This window comes from Scomber japonicus, chromosome 7, assembly GCF_027409825.1.
Source record: "Scomber japonicus isolate fScoJap1 chromosome 7, fScoJap1.pri, whole genome shotgun sequence".
In the NCBI taxonomy this organism is placed as follows: domain Eukaryota; kingdom Metazoa; phylum Chordata; class Actinopteri; order Scombriformes; family Scombridae; genus Scomber; species Scomber japonicus.
In genome coordinates, this window is record NC_070584.1 from 23975953 (window position 1) to 23997974 (window position 22022).

The 22022-nt window shown below is 37.5% G+C and overlaps 2 protein-coding genes across 2 annotated transcripts; one reads left to right on the forward strand and one right to left on the reverse strand.

Annotated features, from left to right (window-relative positions):
* Nucleotides 1-1681: 1681 nt before the first annotated feature.
* On the forward strand, nucleotides 1682-11196 carry ptprc (protein tyrosine phosphatase receptor type C). Its single transcript, XM_053323004.1, has 21 exons — nucleotides 1682-1721; nucleotides 2018-2232; nucleotides 2338-2401; nucleotides 2534-2642; nucleotides 2830-2867; nucleotides 3299-3408; nucleotides 3651-3741; nucleotides 4233-4309; nucleotides 4475-4511; nucleotides 4625-4722; nucleotides 4898-5023; nucleotides 5168-5325; nucleotides 5743-5878; nucleotides 7127-7276; nucleotides 7605-7695; nucleotides 7852-7988; nucleotides 8241-8375; nucleotides 8500-8616; nucleotides 8775-8935; nucleotides 9432-9567; nucleotides 10249-11196. The coding sequence occupies exons 1-21, from the start codon at nucleotides 1682-1684 to the stop codon at nucleotides 10633-10635; spliced, it is 2613 nt and encodes an 870-aa protein (XP_053178979.1). The 3' UTR covers nucleotides 10636-11196.
* Nucleotides 11197-13511: 2315 nt separating this feature from the next.
* abhd8b (abhydrolase domain containing 8b) lies at nucleotides 13512-17268 on the reverse strand. Its single transcript, XM_053323005.1, has 4 exons — nucleotides 16472-17268; nucleotides 15460-15630; nucleotides 15067-15283; nucleotides 13512-13796 (listed from the first exon to the last, which is right to left on the reverse strand). The coding sequence occupies exons 1-4, from the start codon at nucleotides 17266-17268 to the stop codon at nucleotides 13512-13514; spliced, it is 1470 nt and encodes a 489-aa protein (XP_053178980.1).
* Between the last annotated feature and the right edge of the window lie 4754 nt (nucleotides 17269-22022).

Below are 22022 nucleotides of genomic sequence, written 5' to 3' on the forward strand. Positions count from 1 at the left end.
ATTGTTGTACTTAAAGATTAGCTGGTTATTTATTAGATATAGTTTTTATAAAGTGTGATATAAGTCAATTCTCTCTTATAGTTTATACAGAAGTGTTACACTGAAGGACCTACAGTCACAGTGACACATTGATGATTTGATATCTATGTTCTTGTTGTTAATGACAAGAACAAATGTCACAAATGTTTCTTAACTTTAGGTTCAGTCTTTTCACATCTCTTTATATGTTCCTGTTGTTATTAAATCAAATATCAAAAACATCTAATGAAAACTAAACTGTTACAGTCACACCTAACAAACAGCAACCAGGAGGAACATGTGAAGTTTCTGGACTGACACCATTCACCGTCTATACCTGTGTAGTCCAACCCACCTACAACAACAGTGAAGTGCCCCAATCATCTGCCTCTGAACAATATAAAACTGATGTTGGAGGTGAGTAAGCAGCAAACTGTCTTTGAAAAATATTAATCAACGCTTATATGTAGTTATATATAGTTCAAAAGTGGTTAAAAGGTGATTTATTATATAATGTACATAGTTGAATATTATGTCAAGATAACCATGAGCCAGTAAAAGTTTAATAACAGCACTGAAACTGTAAATATTTGGGGAGAAAACGGGTGTCACATATTTTACTACAGCTCCATTAAAATATGCTTAATATGGTTTCTAAATGTATCATGGCAATTTTGGGCATTGACTCAACACAAGATTTGCTGATTTGTTTTGTTGTTTTTATTTTTTATTTAATTTTATTAAAAGGAGATAAATACTGATAATTAAACATTTCATTCCCTGATAACAATATCAATACTAATGATAATACTAACATGTAGTAGACTGCATATTATCCAAACAATGTATTTTAAACATCACACACACATCCAAACCATTACAATTAACTTCATAATGTAACTCAGATCATAACTGAAATAGGAGCCATGTACAAAACATAAATATACAGTAATTATAGACCTCAATGACCAACAACAAACAACAACAGTGTTTATTCTCTGAGTTTTTTCACTGTGGCTCAGTGGGCAGAAATCTACAAGCTTTAGTTAGTCCTGAGCTGTTAATAAATGAAGTACATCTGCTGTGAAGTACAAACTCTGGTTCAGGGTCTAAGGACAGAGGACTTTATGTTGTACTGACTGTTGAGCCCCTTCAGGGAAATCTTTGATATTGGGTCATACAAATAAATTTACTTGATTTGAAATTGACACTGTAGTATTAATAAACATTCACATTTTAAATTATAATCAAATAATAATAAACAATCAAAGTAAAAATATAAAAATCATATATTAGCCAAATAATAATATGTTCCTTGTATTGTCTTAAATAGATAATATTTCATTGATTTGATTAATTTGAATGAAGTAATAACTGAATTTGAATGAACTAAGTTGATTATGTGTTGATATCAGTTCACAGGTACTTCTGGATATGATATGTTAAAACTATGTGATTTAAGTACTCCTACACCTTACAGTTATACCAACAGGCCACAACATACATTGATAAAGGATCTATATCACAGTCTCAACAGAAGCTATCCTCATGTGTTTATATCTCCGTCTTCTCTACTTTTTTCTCAATTTTTAAACTTCTGTCCTCTGACAGCCTCATAATAAGACTCACCTTCTTCATGTTTGACATTCAGTCAGTTGAACAAATGACAACCTGTGACTGTGACAGTCCAACAACCCCACTGAGTATCAGACACTCTGATTAACCAGACTCCTCACACAGCTCCAGTCAACAAATAACAGCTGTGTGGGATAAATGAAATAAGAAAAAGTTACATTTGAAAAGCATTTTAAAATTAAAATTCAGTTATTTATCATTTAAAGAAAGAATAAGGAAATACTGATGCTCATGACAATCAATACAGTAACACTAACGAGTTTAATCAGTGGTGAAACAGCTGCTACTTTAAACTCAACAATCACTTTAACTGTGAATAAGCATAAAGTGTTGCATCTGAAGTTTTTTTCTCTCTCTCTTACAGTACCAGAAGATGTTAAGAAGTTGACGGTGACTGTCCCAGAGCATAACGTGATCAAAGTAACCTGTCAAACTGTGACAAATTTCTTTGGGCCTGACAGGTTATACATTGCAAGTCTTACTTATGATCATGGGGTCATTCAGGGATCACCACCGAAGAAAGAAAAATGTGAATTTGTATTCAAAGATCTAAGCTACTTAACGGAGTATAAAGTGAAGGTTTGTATAATCTGACTTTTTGATTTAACAATGTTATTCAGTTTATTCCTCATACTTATATGAGTCACATAGTTCCTACGTTAAAGGGTTATTCTGTCTTTTCAGGTGGTCGCTTTCAACGGAAAATTTTCCAGCAAAATAATCAAGAAGGAAACAGTTAGCACTCACTGTATGTGTGGTTTTAATTAATTTCACAAGCTGCTCAGACATACCATACATGTAAATGTCTGCACATTTTAAACTTTGACATCAATCCTACCCTTTTAAATGTTTTTTTTTCTTCATAACCATCATTTTGCAGACAATGACAAAGCTGTTATTGGTTTTCTGGTCTTCCTCATCATCCTCACATCTGTGGCCCTCCTCGTGGTCATCTACAAAATCTACATTCTTCGACACAGGAAGTCTCAGTAAGTGTTGTCCAGCATCTGAACTCCTGCATCAGTTTGCCTGTCAGCTTGCTTCTGTTTGTTGTTGGGTTTTTATTGTTATCCTTTCATTTACTGTTCAGGTTATTGCATTTGAATTACATTTGAGTCAGCTATTGGTGTAGCCTTCCTTACTCTTTGAAACAAATCTTCACTATTTTCTTTACAGTGACATGACTGAAAACCTGATGCTTATTTCACAATCAAGTGAGTAGATTTTAGTTGAATATTTTAGATTGCCTGTTTTGTTTACAACAGCTGTATGAAAGTACTTAATAGATAAGAGAGTATACAAAATTCTACAAAGTACATCAGATTATACAAATATATTCTTTTAAATTTTGTTAGATAATGCAGAAGCAGGTTTGAAAATAAATCCTTTACAACAATTGAGAAAAAAAATCAAATATAACATTACACTTTAAAATGTAAACTTTGAATAATGTTTGTAATAAAATTGATTTATTATCATTTATTATAATTATAAAATAGATGTATTATAATTATTTATTGTTGTAAGATCAAATTGGGTCTTGTATAATTACTTAACTCAATGTGCGAACATTGAACTAGAAATTGCAGAATTTCCTATTTCCATTTGAAGTGTTTCTCATTTGCGGGCTGGTTTTCTGTTGCAGATGATGAGGACAACTTGCTGACTATCGAGCCAATCGCAGCAGAGGTCTTGTTGGACACTTACAAGAGGAAACTTGCTGATGAGGGAAGACTTTTTCTGGCTGAGTTTCAGGTAATTTTTCTTTCCGTGTTTGTGTTATATTTTATTTGTTTGTTTTTTTGTATGGTTTGCAATGGGAGGACATGGAAAAAAGGAGGAGATGACATACTGTATACTGTAATGTAATTGGTGAATCCAACCACTTGGCCACCTACAGTGTACAAAGAATATGAACAGTACTCTACAAATTCATATATTGTATAGTGTCTTTGTCTTTGGCACTAGCTCATAACATAATTTGTCTCTTTTTTCAGAGCATCCCCCGAATTTTCTCAAGGTACACCGTGAAAGAAGCCAAAAAGGCCTGCAATGCCCCCAAGAACCGCTACGTGGACATCCTACCATGTGAGTGATAGTCTGTCTTATGTTTACTGTTCTGGTGCTGAGAGCTTCAGATTCAGGCTCTTTAGATAAAAGCAGCAACCAGATGTGTGTTGTTTATTTTTATCTTCTCTTTTTGACCATTAAGATGCACCAACATCACATCACCTGAAATATACTACCTTGTAAATAGCTTTTGATAATATGACATTACTGTGATGCTATGAGATAATAGACTGTAGTAAGTAAATGTATATGTTATGGCAAGACTGGATTCATATATTTTTACTTGAGTATAATGAATTACCTTGTTTTTAAGGAAATACATTTATAAAAGCAGTTGAATTGGACATTTTACCACACTATATTGTGATGTACTGTGCTACATATTGTTATATAATTCATATACCAGCATACTGATTAGACTTACACATATGCATTCACAAAAACACATTCTTTCATTAAGGTTGGTTGAAGATAATATATGTGATGTTGTTTTGTCTGTCTTGAAACAGATGATTATAACCGTGTCGGGCTGACCACAGGAAATGGAGAGACAGGATGTGACTACATCAACGCCAGTTTCATTGATGTATGGAAAACAACCAGATCATACTACTTTTGCTCATAATACTGTTGTCACTGTCATAAAAAATATATGCATAATAGCAAGTACATTTTGTCTGAATAGTATATCTACACTAAATAGATACAAAGTTCATGACCTTATTGAACATGTTTCATTTCTAATTTGCAGGGATACAAGGAATCCAAGAAGTACATTGCAGCTCAAGGTAAAATAATGCTCTCTATTCTCTATCTCTATCTCTAGCTCACTCGGTGAACTTGCATTAGGTTTCTGGTCGATAAGTACATACGTATGTGTGTGTGTGTGTGTTTGTTTTAGGGCCGAAAGAAGAGACAGTGAGTGACTTCTGGAGGATGATCTGGGAGCAGCAGTCCTCTATCATTGTCATGGTAACACGCTGCGAAGAAGGAAACAGGGTAAGAACAGTAGTTTTGCCATTTTGTTGACTTTGGATAAGAAACCCTCACTATTGTGCAGGATGCCCTATGTATGATTGATACATTGGTATGTATTTTTTTAAATTACTAGTTAAAAACTGTGCTACTTGAATTTGTCACTGACTATCTGCACTTCTCACACATTGTGTCACAGGTCAAGTGTGCGCAGTACTGGCCGTCTCCAGACCGAGAGACAGAGATCTATGAGGAGTTTGTCGTGAAGCTGAACTCAGAGGACCACTGCCCTGATTACACCATCCGCCATCTCAGCCTGACTAATGTGAGTTAATGTCAAAGATAAAATGTTTTTAAAAAGGGCAGTATGTTATAGTTTAGGCCACAGTTTTATGTCTGTGTATATTTCGGGGGGGAAAGCATGTCCATGGATGCATAACCATCTAGGTGTGTGTGTTTGTATGTTCAGAGGAGAGAAAAAAATTCAGAGAGAGAGGTGACCCACATCCAGTTCATGAGTTGGCCAGACCACGGCGTCCCAGGAGAACCCCACCTTCTCCTGAAACTGAGACGGCGAGTCAACGCTTTTAAGAACTTCTTCAGTGGCCCCATCGTCGTCCATTGCAGGTACGTTCAAGATGATGTTGTGTGGTCAGTTTATCTTCACTTCCATGAGTTTAAGATATTAACATGAAGCAGAGCACTTCAAGGCCTTTAAAACCCACATAATGTCCTCATTATTTGACACCAATGCACGTGATATTCATGTAAAACAAGCTGGTTTCCTAGTTAGGAAAAGTATAAAAGGATGACTTGCTTTCTACTAATGACTACAGTACTTAGATTGTCTCATGCACTTGGTTGCAGGACAAAATATTTAAAAGATCCTTCTCTCCTACAGCCATCAGGCTGTCTAATTCTTCAATAATTTACAGAAAAGCTAACAGACTAATTGAATTTCCCCTCAGGGATAAATAAAGTAATTTTGAATTTGAATTTGAATTTCGAATAAGTGCCAACACATTCCTATTCTCTCATGTGTAGTGCTGGAGTGGGCAGAACAGGCACCTACATTTGTATTGATGCCATGATGGAAGGTCTGGAGGCAGAGGGCAGAGTGGACATCTACGGCTACGTTGTCAGACTCCGCAGACAGAGATGTCTCATGGTTCAAGTCGAGGTAAAATGTCTGCTTAGTTCATGCGTGTGTTTATGTGCCTGATTAGCATCAGAGTTAAGTTTGTCATCAAGTATGTTGAAACATACAAGGAACTGGACTGCAGTTCTCAGTAGTCCTCATGTGCTTACACACAGTTTGCAAAAAACACACAGGAAGGAAACCAATATGAACACACAGCTAAACAAAGATAGTACAGCTAGACAAGGATACAGAAGCATAGATACAACCACCATGCACAGAAAATGTACGTAAGGTATAAAAATAGTGAAGTAGCAACAGCAAAATAAACATAACAGTGTCTATATACAGCTTGAAACTTAATAACTTTGACTATAATGTAACTAATGTATAATACTATGTAATTATACAAGTAGTAGTAATTATACAAGTAGAGTGCATGGCAGTGCAAAGGACACTGCAATACATATTATTGGGAAGAACAATGAATTACTGTATATACATGGTGGCTTCATATGGAAATTAGTAAATGTCAAATCAGGAAACAAAGGAATTGTATCTACCATACAATTGTGTTATTCCATTTACTATGTGAAGATATTAGTGAATGAAATAGCAAAAAGCAATAGTTTTTTTTTAAAATATATTAAAGCAATTTTACTATTCCATTTTAAATAAAAAATAAATAAATAAATAAAATTGAATAATATATTGGCAAGTGTAATTATTTTGTTCTTTTATTCTGAGTTTATTGATGCATTATTTATTATGAGGCATGTTCCATTATAATTTGTAAGATATCAATATATGTTTGACATTCAGCATTGGAAGGTTATTTTACAGGAACTGTATAGAGACCTCATATATATATATAGTAGGCCTATATTTAACTGGACATGAGTGTGGCCGCATGTGGAAACAAACTGTTCTTGTGTGTGGTTGTTTTGGCGCACATTACTCTCTAGCGCCTACCAGAGGAGAGGAACTGAAATATGTTGTATAGGGTATGTGTATGATCATGTACTTCATTTTTTAAATTATTCTGAATATGTACACTGAGTGCAGAACACATTAAGGAATCTGTCCAAGAAGAACACAGATGATACAGTACATACACAATTCTGCACCAATCACATGGGAGCTGGCATAGATAACAGAAATGGATGATTTAGACTAATCTGAGATGTGGATTGTGCAGAAGTCACTGCAGCTCAATTGTCTTGTGTGTGCATTTGCTTTGTTTCCAATTGTACATCTGCTATATTTAGATAAATGTGTTTGTCCTCACAGGCCCAGTACATCCTGATTCACCAGGCACTGCTGGAGCACAACCAGTTTGGAGAAACTGAGATCCCCCTGTCTGAGCTCCACAGTACACTGAGCGTGCTGCAACAGAAAAACTCCGACAATGAATCCACCTTGATGGAAGAGGAGTTTGGGGTATGGCACTTTGTTATGTATAAAGTATTGTGTATGAAGTATATTATATTTTTCGGAAAATCAATGCTTTATGTGGATTAAAGGAGCCTCTATCAAGTAGTATTCGATTACATTTGATCAAAGTAAGCCAAATAACAATGATGTTTCCTACATTTGATTTTTGGAAAACTGGAAAACTGTGTATTTTACATGTATTTTGCACACTGTGTGAAAGGGATTATTGTAAAATATTTCAAAAGGTATTGCCATAGCTCTATCCTGTTACCGTTATATGTATCCCTATTAATTACTTGATTGATGATTTTTTTTTAATGTTGTCTTGCAACAGAGACTGCCAAACTTTAAAAACTGGAGGACATTCAACACAGGGATCACAGAAGAAAACAAGAGCAAGAATCGCTCCTCATCTGTTATCCCATGTAGGTATCTGCTCTAACACGAGACATATTATATTTAACACTATAGAAATCCAACTGTCAGTGTATGTGCAGTTTATATTCAGTGTTCATACATCTTATATCCCAGAAGAAGTGTGTTAATGTTTTCACTTGCGTCTCAACATATCAAACCTTCAGACGACTACAACAGAGTGTTGCTGAAGATGGATGAAGGACGCAGTCATGACAGTGAGCACGATGACGATGAAGAAGAAGAGTCATCGGACGAAGAGGATGACGAATCCACAAAATACATCAATGCGTCCCAACTTGAGGTATGTTATCTTACTGATATTTGACATTGAGATTTATTTCATAAATTGTTTCTGTTTAAAACCTTAACCTGGAAGACAGGACAAAAATAACAAAAGCACAACAAACTGTTTTCCTCTAACTATCCCTCTTGATGTAACATCCCATTAACTCTAGATACAGCCAGCTAAATGTTATTTTTTTAAACCTTTATTACACCTTATTTGTTTGGGCAGTGTGCACCAATAGATGGATGTGTTTTTTTGTTCACACAGGGCTACTGGAGCCCACGCGCCTTCATCGCAGCACAGACTCCACTGCCAGACACCATCGCTGACTTCTGGAGCATGATTCACCAGAAGAAAGCATCCACTGTCGTCATGCTCTCAGACAGCAGTGAGGGTGATGAGGTATGACAAATGTCTATATAGAAAGTTTCAGGTTTTATTCATGCCTTACAACTAGCTGATAAACCATACACACTGATAGTAGATATGTTGTGAGTAAATGTCTTGTGTATCTTCTTGTTCCTAGGACTCTGTGTATTGGGATAAAGAGAAGAAAACATTTGGGGAAATTGAGGTGGAGGTGACAAGCACTGACATCTCCCCAACTTTTGTCAAACGCAACATGCAGATCCGCCACGTCAAGGTAATGCAACAGCCACCTATTCGTATTCAAGAAGCTTTAAGTTGTAACAAAGCCTGCTCTGTTTGTATTTGTCACTATTGTCCTATAATGTGACTTATCATTTCACCAGGATTTTAACACCACAAGCTTTTTTAACCAAACAACACTTTTGTCAACAGAGGAAAGAGGGTCGGTCAGTGAAGCACTTCCAGTTCCTCAAGTGGGTGAACACAGACCTGCCAGAGAAATCTCAAGATCTGACAGACATGATCAAGGACATCAAGCAGAGTTTTGGCAGCGGCAAATCACAGGGAAGCGTGCCCATTGTGGTCCACTGCAAGTAAGACAACCACAGAGGAAATGTCCTCTGCCTCTCTCTGACTCTTTTCATTTCAGCATTTCATATTGTTCACATCAGCATATCCAGTTTTTAGCATAAGGATGACTCAGCTTTACCAGAAATCATTTTTGGGCCTACAACCTCTTTTGAATCCAAACATTCACTTAGTTTAGTTTCAAGACATTCCTAAGTTGTGATTCTAAAAGATCGTCTAAAATTGATTGATAAAGGTCACAGACTTTTTGAAAATCCTTTAACTTATATAATCGCACACGTGTAAATGTAATGTTTATGAAGAGAAAGACTTTGTGCATCAGAGTAATGGTAGATTTTTTTTGGAACCCTGAATTTAACAGAACTTTTTAAGGGGTGTTCTCTACCATGCCTCTTATTAATTTGAGCAGACTGTGGGTATAAGATATTGGGTAAAAGTTATTAGTAGAGTAATACTCAAAGAGAGTGTGTGTGTGTGTGTGTGTGTGCTCCTTTTCTTCAGTGATGGCTCGTCCCGTTCGGGGATTTTCTGTGCTCTGTGGACCCTGCTGGACAGCGCTGAGAGTGAAAAGCTACTGGATGTTTTCCAGGTGGTCAAAACCATACGCAAGGAGAGACAGGGCATGTTCAGCAGCATGGTAAGGAAGGAAAATGAACCTAACCTATGTCTACACACACAAGCACTCAGATTGAAAAGTATTATAGCTCTTGGTTGGTCAGTCAGACAATGCTCTGCACAGGTGGACATACTTAGCTTACAGGGCTTTTTTATGTCCCTTTAATATTTGTCCATAAATATGTTCTATGAGATCTTTCATAAAGACTCACAGACTGAAATTCTGTCAATATTGTGTGGTTAATTGGTTTGACTCCTGACTGATAAAAAACGTCTTGGAGGAAACAACCAGGGGGAAATGTCATCCCCACATGTTTGGTGCTTTTAGTAGTGTAGAAAGCTAATAATAGCTAAAAATAATAGCTGTCTGACAGATGGGTTCCATTCTGGGTATAGTTTTAGGGTTTGTTTTATATGTATTGTTTTTATAGTTAATATTCAATGTCTGTTGTATGGTTCCTGTTTTCAGGTTGAACGCTTATGGTCATAATTGTATTTACAGTGTGTAGATTTTCACACGCCAGAAAATTACATTTCCTCTTAAATTCAGTTTCTTTGCTTGTAACACAATTTAGAAAGAATGAAAGTTTTTTTTGGTGCTTTAATCTGTCTACGGTCACAAAGTGAATTGAAAGTGATTTTTTATTAGAAACTAGCACTGTATCGTTATTTGTCCACTCAAACCAGTCTGTGTCTTTAACAGGAGCAGTACAAGTATTTGTATGATGCAGTGAGGTTGGTCTACCCTGTCCAGAATGGGGAGGTGAAAGGAGTACAGACAACAGCACAGGCAACAGTACAGGCAACCTCCTCTGTCCAGATTGTAAATGAAACCGAAGCAACACAGCAATCAGCTGAGAAGGCTGAGAAGGCTGAGAAGGATGAGAAGGCTGAGAAGGATGAGAAGGCTGAGCAGTCAGCCAGCACTACCATCAGTGAGCAGCAGGGGGAAGCAGAGAACACTCCTCTGGTGGCTGATGGAGGGAAGGAAGACAAAAAACAGGAGCCTGAAAAAGGGTCCAGCGGTCCCACAGAGACAACACCACTGGAGGACACCAGCAACGGCACCACTGTCACTGTGGAGGTCTGAGGATGAGCAGGTGCTCTGCAGTCACTTATGAATAAGCGCTTTGGTACAATGCTTTCTGATTTTGAATGTATAAATGTAAAGCTTCAACAGTGTGGTTTTGGGTGTGATTTGATAAGAAAATTGATCAAATGTTTTCATGCCAATCTCCAAAAAAATATGATTTAAGTTATACTTACTTACTTATACTATATTTTGTGAGTTCACTAGAAATGCTGTTGTCAAACTTTGAGGTCCTTGATTCACATTTTGAATATATAAGTTTATTATAGAAGCTGTTCTGCATTCCACATTACATTACATTGCATTTTAGTTTTGAGTTAGCTTTTATATCATTATCTTTGCTTAAATAATGGATGCTAATTGGTGTTATATACTGTATTCAATTTATGTGGTTAAGTTTTGAATTTGTTACACTGTCAATTTATGAAATGAGAGTAAGATAGTCTTATCTATGCAGTAGCCTACTTGTTTATTTACTATTCACCATTTTACCTGATTCATGTAGTTAAGGTCTTAATTTGTAACACTGTAATTTCATTAAATAAGAGTAAGATAGCCTTATCTATGCAGTACTTGTTTATTTACCTTTACCATTTTGAACTTTTGTTTTTCATAATTCTCTGTTGAAGCTGCGTGTTTATGTTTATACTTAATCTGTATGTATCACGTTTATGGTCATTGGTCCTACTCTCAACAAAACACCAATGGTCATCAGAAGACACAGGAAGCTAAAGTTCAGAACAGAACACCTTAGATAAAGTTAGAATACGGTAAAACACAGTATAAAAGGCATAACAGTTGAAAATTCAGGATAATTTACTAAAAATAAAATAAAATAAACATTTTTTCATTTCTGAAGTCATAGTGAAAGGCAAGTAGTTACAAAATTTAAGACACACAAAATATAAACATGGATATTTTCCTGAAATTCAGGACAATCATATCTGCAAGCCATCCATGTCATTCCTCTGTCATGTGGGAAAGATTAGCTTTCATGAGCTTCAGTCTCAATTTAAAAAAAAAACACAGCTGTTGCATTTCTTTGACTAGACCTGCATCTTCAATTGATTGAGTGAATTCCCTGCTACAATTAATTAAGTCGATCAACAATTACTAAAGAGCCATCACAAATACAAGTACAATGTATAAAAAGTATAATTTACATTTTGTTTTTAAAAACAATCAAGTACTATTAAATCAGAGAGAAAAGAATGTAATCTGGACATTACCTCCAATTCTTACAGCACAAAACATGTCAGCTAATTTAAAGACATACAATTGCTGAGGTCAAATAACAGACAATTTAACAGTTTCTTGGTGCTGTTTGTCTGATCTGGTGTTGACAATAAACTGTTAACAAGTTAGGGTAAGGGTTATTTAGAGTGTAATAACACAATGATGCAATCACTGTTCTGCATGAGGACATTTATCTTAACTCTTTGCCTGTTGTGATTACACCCAACACAAAAATACTTAGAAAACAGAGAGCGGAAGGGAGGATGTGTCTAACTACAGTTTATATACTAATATATTAGTAATATACTAGAGCTTAACTTTCCTTTTCCTGAGTGTAAAAATGTCAGTTTAGCATAATTTCGGTGAGAAATAAATGCTTAATAGTTATTGATCATTTGAAATATTCATTAGGGCTAATCTTCTTGCAAAGACAGGCAGTTACCCTAAAAAAAATTAAACAAAGGTTTATGAAATATACAACATATTTTAAAGCTGCAAGGACAATGTGTCTTGCAGGAAATAGATGTACGAAACAATAAAAATAAGTATTTGAATACTGTATGGAAATTGTTAATAAAGTTCTGGGGATTTGAATAATAATAATAATAATCAAAGATACCACATACCACAGTTATAACTGAATATTTTCAGAAGGCATCAGTACAGTCATGCAGACAGTCTGGGTCCATTTCTGTTGTATAATCCTGCTTTTGCATTCACTTGTATGCAATTACAATATGCAATTGCAAAATATTTGGCCAATCCTGTCTATGAAAGGTCATAATTCATTGCTGACTGTTGCTAAATTTAGCATGACACACTTGACTGAACAAATATTTGAATTCTCCACAGACACCCCAATCACACCTCCTTGTTTTACTGTTAAATAGCAAAACCAGCTACATAAATCCCATAACTATAATGAGTCTGAGGAAATGCAATTAAAATGTGTGAATGTGTGAAAAATGTACTTTATAAAAAATGGCCAACATACTACATTTACATTTTCAGTGAAGAGATATCAACCCACACAACACAAGACAAACATAGAGAAACTCTGTGGTTCAACCCAGGTGTGTTATAGTTTTATATTACACCTATAATAATGATCAAGTCAGTTTCCAGAGATCTGTTTTACAAAAAAAATCATGCAAACTGAGTACATTGCTTTGCTCAGAAATGGCAAAGACAAATGACTGTCTGTATCTGAGGCATTCAATTGTTAATTTTTACTGTACATGGTTTGGTGCTTCCCAACTGCCTCACCATCTTGGCTGCATGTTTCAGTCTCTTGGTGCACTTACTCTCACGTCATGACCACACACCACCTCAAGGCACAATCTTCTCTAGTGTATGTTACAGACAGGAAGCTGTAAGCATCCTTGTCTGATGATGTTATTGGAGCTCCTTCTTCTCTGCAGCTGAAGTAGCCAGATTCAAAGTCCTTGTACAGCATTCCACCTTCACAACTCCAACCTTTAGCTGCACCAGTTCAGACAAACTGGCGTTTTTTGGCTCATCATCAGGTTCAACAGCTCAAACTAGCTCAGTTCCTCAGGACACACAGAGTGCATGGCCAGCCATGATATACTGTACAAACCATTGGAAGCTTCAGCTTTAACCTGAGTCAGCTTTAAGCTTCATTTTTTGGCCTGGCTGTCTGGCTTCTCCTCTGCAGCAGCATTTGATGAGGATTGCCTGGCAGTTGCAGGTCGGACGTTGTCAGGGTCAGATGTGGCCTTGGGGTTGTCAGATAGGGCCCTGGCAGTCTCTGGACGCGTTTTGGACTCTTTCTTCGGTGGTGGAGGGGCAGCGGGCTCCCAGAGGAAAAACTCATGCAGAAGTGTGTTGACAGGCTCGGGACATTCCATCATGACCATGTGACTGCCGTCCTCCAGAACCTTTAAGAAGGCCAGGAGGAGGATCTGAAAGGAAAGCAAAAGGAAAAAAAGAAGTTTGGAATCATCAACAAATCACTGCCTCTTTACATTTGGTTCAAAGTAGTTGTCTATTGCCAGACCTCTGAATCACTGCCCACATCAAAGAACAGTGAAATCAATCTAATTTTCAGGGTACCACGGGACTAATGTAGTGGAAGGAAATCAAATTCTAAAGTCCCCCTCAATTCAAAAATATGTTTTGCTTATGGTTACTTCACTTTGATGTTTAACCATTGCTGCGTAGAATGATGTACGCTCTGTTCCATTCATCATTCATCTACTAAAAGTAGAACATTTCTCTGAGCTCAACTTAAATCTGAGCTAAAGGCATTTAAGCATGATATGTGACATCACATCAATTTTGGAGTCAATTGTCATTCATTGTGCAAATGTGCAACTTACACATGTTTAATAACGGAAACCTGAAGTCTCCAGTGCACATACACTGAGAATGGACTTTACAGTTAAGTTGGAGATTACTTTTTCAATCAGGGTGAGAATAGATGTAATTTTAAGGATTTTTAAGTAACTGGACTTCTTTGTGGATAAATCCATATCAGACATTAACTCTAAGATTCAATATTAACTCAGCCAGGTTGCAACACAGCAGCGTCACGGGAGACAACTTTCAGAGAATCACAGAATATTTTTTATGTCTTTATATGTCTATAACTCTAATTTACACACACTTAGAAAGGACAATTCAGTGAAGTAAGAGACCCATAGTAAAACATCCCACAGTCAGATGTTTGTTGTAATCAACATTTCCATATTCATAGATTCTGAGATTTTTGATGAGGGAAAAGGAATAGATATGTAATGTGTAATATGTACTGTGGTTCAGGAGGTAGAGCGGTTGTCCACCAATTGGAAGAATGGCAGTTCGATTCCCGGCTCCTCCAGTCCACATGTCGATGTGTCCTTGGGCAAGACACTTAACCCCAAATTGAATGAATGTGTATGAATTGTTAGTTTTGCAGGTTGGCACCCTGCGTGGTAGCCCCTGCCATCAGACATATCAGACACAAATTATTATTCAAAGCAGAGTATTTTTATGTCTCAAAACATGTCAGGAGGGGACCTTTAAGCTTCTTGTCACATCGGTTTGGGTGGAGCACCAATAATTGTAGTAGGGTGCAGTCAACCGTGGTATGTTGTATTGTAGAGGGGAATCCTTTGGGAGTCTTTTTCCCCCCTTTAGTCTGTTTGCATTACAATATGACAAATATTTACTTCCCCACTTTGGATCCTTTACCTCTGCCATTCGTTGGTCTTCTTCAATGGGGACAAACTTGTCATGCATGCCATGAACCAGCAGGATGGGCACAGTGAGCTCAGCATGGTAGACCTCGTCCCCCTCAGGCCAGTACTGCCCACTCATCATGGCACGCAGCACAAAAGACGACACGTTGAAGGCATTGTTCTCTTTCAGCAGCTGCTTTTCCTTTGCACCCTGCCGAGCAAAACCAGCCCTGTAGAGTGCAGAGAAGAGGAGGCGTGGAAAAACGTCAAAAGTTACTGAAGGCATGAAACTGATTTAAAGGTAAGTTTGCTGTTAAATTTGCCCATGGTCTTTTTTTTTTACAGACCAAGTGAACCACAAAGTCAGTGTTGGTCTCTGTCTGTGTCACACTGCTGTCTATCTTACTTGAGAAAGCTCCAGGCTAGCAGCGGGGAGAGGCAGTGAAGCACACAGGTGGGCAGATTGAAGATGGAGCAAAGGCTGGGCTCCAGAGCTGTGGGACCACCTCCGTTGATCATCACCATCTTGTGGATCTGTTCTGGATACTCATGGGCCAGGAACGTACAGAACGACACACTAGGCAAGCAGAACAGAATCATGGTTAGAGCACAGGGTGTTGTTTATTTCCTGGTACTGATACAGAAAGTCTGTTGGGAGTCAAACATTTTTTATGTAGTATTTGGGGAACTTCAGAGTGTGAAATCAGACTGCAACAGTAAAAAAGCCTGTTATAAGTAACAAATTAGGGCTACAAGGCATGATTATTTTTATTTTTGTTAATCTGCTGATTTCATCTGATGTATCTTTCAGTCTTTATAATGTTTTAAAGTAGTGAAAATGCCCATCACAATTTTCTCAGAGCCCAAGGTAACATCTGCAATATGGCAGCAACTAACTATCAGAGAATCTACATAAACCAGAAAATATTTACATTTCAGACACTTGAGATGAATACTTAGATCATTAAAATAGTTGATACATTTTCTGTCAATGAACTAATTGACTAATTGTTGCCACTCTGCACTCCCTTAAGATGTTGAATTTAAAAGTCTGAACTTGACTAAACATAGACAAGGGATTGTTTCATAACAATTGCATGAATGTTTCCTTAATTGATAGTTAATGTAATTACTAATTACTAATTACTAATGTAAATGACAAACCCTGGCATGTTCACATTGTCTGTCTAATCTTCCCAGTCTACTTCTTAATATCATGGGAAACCAAAGCACAGACATGCACAGATGAAAACATAAGTTTTTGGCCTTGTATAATCTAAAATATCTCTCTAACTGAAGATTTTAGAAAGGTATGGTGACATTGAACCAGATCCCCTGATCCCCTGAACCCTCCTGGATGCTCTCCTTCAGTTCAAAAGTGTGTTGGTGAAATGTGAAGGATATGATCTTAAATTTACCCATAAGAATGTCCTATGAGAATATTCCTCTTGCGTGCGTATCTCTTGAAGATAAGTCTTATATCCTCAGCCAGGGCATAGAAAGTGTATGCTGCAGCTATATGTGGTGCTGAGCTGGCACCGTGACCTGCCAGGTCCGGAGCGATCACCTCATAGCCCAGACGAGAAAAGAAGTCCAACTGGCTTCCCCAGATATCCAGCGAGCCCCCCACTCCATGGATGAAGAACAGGGCCACATCTGCATGACTCCCTTTACAGGATGATATCCTCCTCTCACAGTCAATTATCACAGTGCGCTTGGGCTTCCGCCTGCGCTTCCTGAGTTGCTGTGACTGGTCCAGCTGTCCGGCAGCAGGTGCCTCTCCTCCTGCTCCTGTGTCAGATGCCCCATCTTTTCCTGCTGTGATAGAGTTAGATCTGGAATTAGGGATACTGACGGGCGGCGAGGAGTTGCCACAATCTGTCAGTTCGACCTCCAGAGTGCTGTTGGGTTCTGTCTCTCCATTCTGGCAGTTTTTCAGCTCTGGACTCGCCCTGTCACCTAAGTTCTCAATGTATAGCTGTCCATTACGATATACTGTGATCCTCCGCTTGCAACTGACACTTCCAGCCTGCCCTGTGGGTTCCTCCACCACTGGCCTGTCAGGGATGATATGTCGAACCCGTAATACCCGGCCTGGTTTCACCTCTACAAACTCATAGCCATCAGCAGGTTCTGAGGTGTCTACAGGAACCACAACGTTGACTGACTTTGTTGTTAGGCAGCAGAGAAGGCCCTCCATAAAGCTGGTCAGCATGGCTGCCAGTCTGTAGGGAATACATTCAAACAGAAAAACACATATTTATCAGCACACAAATACAAACATGAATGAAACGGTCAAAGAAAACGTTCCCTACACTCACACATTATATTATAGTAGTCAAAGGCACAGGAGTTATTCTACACACCATCTAACTTATGTTAAGTCCATTGTTTATTATTTTTTGTGTCTGCTAGGTCACCATGTCTCTATGTCAATCCTTGTTTGACATGTTATTTCACAATAAAGTTCAAAAAAGTTATGTAATGAACCCTATTCACTGGCAATTACTCTATTTAACTATACAGACTATTAAGATTGGTAAAAGTTGTTAGTTTGTAGTTGTAACAATCCAGTTTAACATGTCTCTGTCTGTTCATTATTAACTTTTTATCACGTTTTAATTTTCTTTTGATCTACTACTTAATTGTTACAGCTCTTAAAAATAGCAAACTTGGCATAATACTTATAATGTAACAAATGCGATATCAGCAAAGAATAAGGTGCATATAAAGGTGCATAAGAAAGAAAGAAAGAAAGAAAGAAAGAAAGAAAGAAAGAAAGAAAGAAAGAAAGAAAGAAAGAAAGAAAGAAAGAAAGAAAGAAATACATTAGTCAACATATTGTTATCAGAATTGTTATCTGCCCTGAAATCAGTTTTCCACCTTGTTAAAAAACACGTCTGTTTTCATTTATTTTCAGCAAATGAGCAACTGGGTAATGTTAAATGTACCGTTTTGAGAGGTAAACATGTTCTTGTGCCTTTACGATCTGGCGTCTAATTACAACTTTAAACCTTTCCACTTTGTGTCAGACGTAACTGAGCAGCGTCTTCCTTCAGCGTAGCCTTTGGGAGTATTTATAGCCGGGGACACTAATAGCTCGGTGAGTTAAATCTGCCAGCCATGTGATAACTCTGCACAGGGCTACACTGCTGCACAGACAGTCAAAACCTCACAACAGCCATTAGACAGTACTTAATGCTACTTTTAGAAGTTTGGTACAGTGAAGATTCATGTTCCTTAAATTGCATAACATAACATAAAGTTAGATTATTACAGTGTCATAGCACTCCTGGCATGTTATAATAAATGTGTAGGAATGATAAATGTGCACAACAACATGTAAGGATATTGATTTTAATGACTCCTTGCTTTTAAATGATCTGTTTATGCTGCACTTTTACAACCACCTACAGTAACAGCTTGAGCTCTAAACCGCCTCTTCTAAAACAATTTTTAAAAAAACATAAAAAGTCTTTCCCATCACAATATACTATCAGATAAATATTTTTTCTTCAGTATAGATGAGACTATGTCTAATGCAAGTCTCATTCACAAAACAGGTACAGTATACAATCTGTGTTGGGTTGTCAGTTAATTATCAGCCTTGGCAACAGCACTGCAGCCAAGCAGGGTCTGCAAGTCTCTGCTGGTGGCATTATCCTGCCTTCCTGTTGCTCCCCTCCCTACTAGAAGAGATTATACTTTCTAAGTCCACACAACACAATCTGTCTACAGTGTATCTCCTCTCTCGATTGAAACAGTCACACTGTACAGCAATGGTTTCCCCTCCTTTGTAACATCTTTTTCTATACTTGCAACCCATCAGCTTCTGCTTTCATCCAGGGATTATAGGCACAATGTAATAGAGCGTTCCTGCTTCGCTGGCTATTCTCGTGCCCTTTCTGCTTATACTTGCACATCCTCTATCCAAACAGCAGAGTTGTACAGTGCTGTGTGTTTATTGACTGGAGGAGGCTGAGCAGGCCATTTTGACATTACCGAGGGTGACACATTCACCCCTAATATTATCCTTGCATCAAAAGGCAATCACTGACACAAACAAAAATGCTTATTTTGAGGTCTATATCAATTTCAAAAGCCTTTAAATACCCCTAAAAAGTCCAATCCATTAATCAGCTGCCATGTTTAAGTGTTAAGTCATGTTGTCCTCATTCACCTCAAATGTTAGAATCGGAAAAGTCCTTGCAGGGAAACATAGAGACAGAAAAAGTGAACAAAACAGAAGACAGACTGTTGACCTAATTCTGTGATTGGCAAGTCACTGACCAAAAGGTTCTCTGATCTGACAACATAACCGTCCCACTCGTCTCTAAATCGAGGCTGAGAGAGTAGGCTGCACCATGCATGATGTGCCAACATGTTGATTCATATTGCATGTCATAATTCAGCCAGATGGGTGAAGTACACCGACTGTCTTTAACCATATCTGTAATGGTAGAGATTAGTTGACTAATTAATTCCATTTCTGTTGGCTGCTGGTCAGGTGTCGTCTGTCTTGTTTACCTTCGTCAGTGGGTAATGAGGGAAAGGCTTCTCATTTACATTCCAGCTCAGTTTAATAAAGCTCGTCCAGAGATGACCCAGAAATTAACCAATATCATCACAACCCAGCTACCCTTTAGTAGTATCCTAGTGTTACTGATGTGTTTCATACATTACACCTTTACATTACTGCTATCCTCTCTAAATGCTGTAAGTGTGTGTCTTATCGCAGTCTCTAAGTGACTTCTGTTGACAGTGGCTGCAGGAGGCTGTTATATAACAATCCCTGCAGGTCAGACACATCCACAGTGGGGACTGGTGCCCAGAAAAGACTAGAGACTGTCACAGGGATTAAAAACAATTAGCCTACAGTATAGTACAGTACAATCACTGTTGGTAGCACTAATGTGATCTACTATCTTCAAAATAAGTCTTTCTTAAGAACTGCTGCATGGACAGAAGACAAGATACAGCATGACTGAACTGCACATTTTAAGAAATAGATCATCACTGTCTGCATGTTGCTTTATATGACGACAAATGCTCCAAACACAACTGTTGAATGAAATTTAAAAGTTGTTTTGAAGCATTTAGCCACAGACTGTTGGGACAGATGCATCATTTATAATGTCAATATTCTAATGTATTCAAAAATAAACATATTTTGAGTAATTTCACGCATTATGATTGAAAATCTAGTAGTCTGAAATTAGACATTTTAGTGACCATTCAGCAAAAATGTAATGCTGACAGATAGGGCCTATAATTTAACACATATTAGCCAACAGAAAAAACAACTTTTCAAAAAAGGAAACGATATGAGGCCTGCATTGCTCACTATTATAACTTTGTTGTCCATTGTAGAAGAATAAAATATATTTTACCTCATGTTTTACACGAATCAGAAGGACCATCTATTCATAAATAACAATCCGAGGTGAATAGGCCACTCACTGGCGTCAGATGCTGCATAATGAGGCAAGTGCCAGAATGTCTTTCTCTTTTAGTTCAGATTCATTTCAGAATTGTACACTAGACACACTAAATAACCTGTTTACCTTGGATAATAAAGCGCAACTTGATATGTAGCGACGTACTCCTTGTTGTCAAACATTATACTGTAACCAAAATAAATGTAGTCCAATAAAAACAAAACTACATGGCAATGCAGCAAAAAACATACCTTTATATTTCCGAAATTCCGTTTGAAATATGATCAGATTGATACTGTTTTCTTATGAAGCACCGAGGAAGAAGGGGAGCTATAATCTGTTGCAGTCAATCCAATAATCTAATTTATCTCTTGTCCTGTAGGTAGCATCCACATGGCGGCCAGTATCCGCCTGATGACAACATATCTGTCTACTGCTCACAGGCTCCAGATATCTGCGCGTCCCGGTACTCCAGTTCCATGTTGGGATACTGGTGAAGGCGCATGGAGACGCGCCGGAGTTTAGCCGGATGTCATCGGTGTTTTTACTCCATGCATCAACTGGACTAGTTGGTGCGTCCGACCCACTGAAACGTCCTGGTTGAGTTTATGGATGTGTAGAGCTGCCCCCTGCTGCTGTGTGACGCAAGACAATCAGAGGATAAGCTCATGGAAAAATAATAATAAACACTGCCAGTGGTGTAATTTTTACCAATTAAAAAATTTAAGAGAGAAATGTGACAACAGCTTGTGTCTTATCTAAAATATCCTCACGATGAGTTAATTAAAGAACTATTCAAATGAGAATCTTTAAAAAATACTAACATTTTAAAAGTTTGCAAACCTCTCAACATTATAACTGATATATTGGGGGTCTATTAAGGCTAATGCAGTGTGTAAGTGTGTAGATGTTTTCACTAACTTCAGGAGCTGATTCTGTTGTCAGAGTTTGTGGGTTTAAATTATGACTGCACAGAAAAGTTTAGAGGAGATCAAGTTAGCTAAGTCACTGTCTTTTTTGTTTCTACTAGGCTATATATTGTGCTTAACAGTGTAGTTGTTCACTTTCAACCCATGCTTGAAAAAGTTCCTATTGACAGTTTTACTTGATTTGTCTCATTACAGCAAGACAACCCCCTTCAGTTATTAGTCATTTTGAATTTTAATCAATATTTTCAAGTTACTGTGGACAAATATTCCCTGACAGCAAAACATATTCACTCTGTCTCATTCACAAGGAGCTGGTGCTGTTGCAGTTGCCATGGCTGGTGTTGCTAGGTAACTACTGTATAAGGAGCCCGTGAAGGTAGGTGCTAGGGTGAGGTGAGAGAAGACCACAGACATCAAGACTCAGTAAATCTCTTCAGTGGCTGTAACAAATTAAGGTTAATTCAAGGGCAATCATGATATACTGTATGTTGGGATATATTGATACTAATATTGATAATGCTGCATGTTGTAGCTTGACATAGCTGAAACAAACATATTGAGGTATCAAAGAAGATCAAATAAAGGTAGAGTCACTCCCAAAA

What these genes read in the sequence shown, in the direction of transcription:
- ptprc (XM_053323004.1), top strand. Translation starts at nt 1,682, where the DNA reads ATGACAACCTGTGACTGTGACAGTCCAACAACCCCACTGA. An exon ending in TAACGGAGTATAAAGTGAAG is followed by an intron (nt 2,233 to 2,337) that starts GTTTGTATAATC and finishes CTGTCTTTTCAG; the next exon opens with GTGGTCGCTTTCAACGGAAA. An exon ending in CTACGTGGACATCCTACCAT is followed by an intron (nt 3,742 to 4,232) that starts GTGAGTGATAGT and finishes GTCTTGAAACAG; the next exon opens with ATGATTATAACCGTGTCGGG.
- abhd8b (XM_053323005.1), bottom strand. Translation starts at nt 17,268, where the DNA reads ATGCTGACCAGCTTTATGGAGGGCCTTCTCTGCTGCCTAACAACAAAG. An exon ending in CTCATAGGACATTCTTATGG is followed by an intron (nt 15,631 to 16,471) that starts GTAAATTTAAGA and finishes CTGCTTGCCTAG; the next exon opens with TGTGTCGTTCTGTACGTTCC. An exon ending in CTAGCCTGGAGCTTTCTCAA is followed by an intron (nt 15,284 to 15,459) that starts GTAAGATAGACA and finishes TGCACTCTACAG; the next exon opens with GGCTGGTTTTGCTCGGCAGG.